At 45.2% G+C, this 2,118-nt stretch overlaps 1 protein-coding gene across 1 annotated transcript; it reads right to left on the bottom strand.

The window, feature by feature from the left end:
• Positions 1-307: 307 nt before the first annotated feature.
• On the bottom strand, positions 308-1,420 carry LOC147005549 (TD and POZ domain-containing protein 4-like). The gene has a single exon (XM_085835290.1). The coding sequence runs from the start codon at positions 1,418-1,420 to the stop codon at positions 308-310; it is 1,113 nt and encodes a 370-aa protein (XP_085691416.1).
• Between the last annotated feature and the right edge of the window lie 698 nt (positions 1,421-2,118).

Genomic DNA, 2,118 nt, shown 5'->3' with positions numbered 1-2,118 from the left:
CCAATGAGGACACATTTCTCTGAAGAAACCCTTTTGGTCTGTGCTTCAGGAGAGTACCTAAGTTCAATCCCAGATTCCAAGACCTCAGACAAAAATGAGAAGATCAACAGAATACATGCCAGGTAGACTGTCCCAGATTCCAATGCTGTCCATTTTCCCACCCACCATTCCAACATATTTAGAACTATTGCAAATCCACCATGCTGCCCTCCCCCAGATTCAGTGTAAATGTTCCAGCACTACCATTGTCTGAGGAGGAGTCACTGGGAAGAATACTTCCCAGTTGCTGTTGGAAGACAGGTGTAGGTCATAGCTGATTCGGTCTTAAAGACCACTTAAGTTGTTTGAAAGGGAGGGCCCAGAAAACACGCTGTGCAGAAGCCAGAGAGTGAAATGCTTCAGCCACCAAGTGGGGATGTGATCCCCTCATTGACATCCACCCTGAGGTCTTAGAGACCTCGGAAGCATAAACTATAATGAAATCCAGAGCCTGAGTCTTCAGGTGCTCTGTGCTGTGGAGGTCAGCCACAATGAGAGTGTGTGCAGCATTCTCCACAGAGAGGTTCCTGCAGAGGGCATCCTCACACATGACCATCAAGCCCTCCAGGCCATACCTGTCAGCAGCTGCCAGCAGATCACAGGCCATGGAGTGGCTGTGGAGGTGTGGCACCTTCCCTGTGTAGATGAAGCCCATCATCTCCTTGAAGACTTGGGGATCCAGGTCATGGATCTCAACACGGTTTGTTAGTCTCTCCTCCATTTCATTTTCAAACATGGCTCTGAAAACTGGAGAGCGAGCTGCCAGGATGGCCTTGTGAGCCCTGAATTCATGGCCAGCTACCAACAGGGAGCAGTCTGTGAAGAGGGAATTCTCCCACAGCTCCCCTAGTTCATCTTCCAATGTGCACCTTGGAACCTTGATTGCAGGTCTTGGGTTCTGTCCAGAAATGCTGAAGGAGTCTTGGAGTATGCTCACCTTGCAGAGGAGGGTAAATTTGTCATCTGGTGTTAGCACTTGGGCTGGAGACAAGAAGGAACCTCGAGTGATGAACTTTTCGAATCCAAAGGGCTGGTGTGGCTGTATTCTAGAAAAGCTTGGGATCCTTTCTATATTGCAATTTTCACCCTTGGCATTTAAGATACAAACCTCGAACTTTGCCCAAACTGAGCCCTTTTCACAGCTGAGCAAAATCAGATAAAGTGACACATAATCTTTGTTTTTCTCATCAACCCCGGTTGGGTATACTCTCAAACACCATGTCATTTTGTCATTGTCCTCTGATGAGAACACTGGGCTTGTAATATATTCCTCCATTTCCTCAACAAAAAAAGAGAAGTTGCTAATGGTCCACCTGTAGCAGAATTTCAGTTCATGGCTCCATGTGTCGTCCCTGGTCTTGGCTTCCAGTTCCCCTGACATTTCTGCTTGATGTACTTTGGATTTAAAACTGGAACCTGAAAAGAAGAACTAGAGATTATTTACTCTTTACAGTATAGGATACAATAATAGATAATTTTTAGATTTGTTTTAATTTCTCCTAAGTAGCCCCTTCTATGATGTTGAAAACTTGTGTCATTCTAAAATTTTCTGTCTAGAATTCAGTATTAATTTCTTTCTCTGCCCCTCTCTTCTCATCCCTACTCAACTCCCCTTCCCATGCTCTAAATAAACTGTATTCTATATTAAACCTGTCATATGGCTGATACCTCAGGGGGAAGGGATGCCTCAACATGGGTCCGCCATGGCACCACTCTCACCCTCACAATACCTTGCTCTAACAAACTAGTCCTGGATTTCTTTTTGTAAAACACAACATTGGTGTTGTGACTCAGATTTAAAAACTTGCAGGTTACATCTCCTGCTGCCATATGAACTTTCCAGCTAACAGATCGCTTGCTAGAAAGATTCATCCAAACACCATCAAATTGGTAAGCCCCCTCTCTGACACTGGTCAGTGTAAATATCCCCTGGTCCCAAGGAGGGATGTTGAGCTCACAGCCACCCTGTGGTGTCCTGTGGATGGGGACATTCACAGTCTTTATGATTGTCCTCCTTGCTGACTCCTCATTTTAGGATATTTTCCCTTGAGTGAGATATCCTTTCTCCTATGTCATTTC

This window comes from Mus caroli, unplaced genomic scaffold (genome assembly GCF_978045245.1).
Source record: "Mus caroli unplaced genomic scaffold, Mus_caroli_1 scaffold_3, whole genome shotgun sequence".
Lineage (NCBI taxonomy): Eukaryota > Metazoa > Chordata > Mammalia > Rodentia > Muridae > Mus > Mus caroli.
Note: the sequence above shows the minus strand (reverse complement) of the source record. Positions and strands in the feature narration are given on the sequence as shown.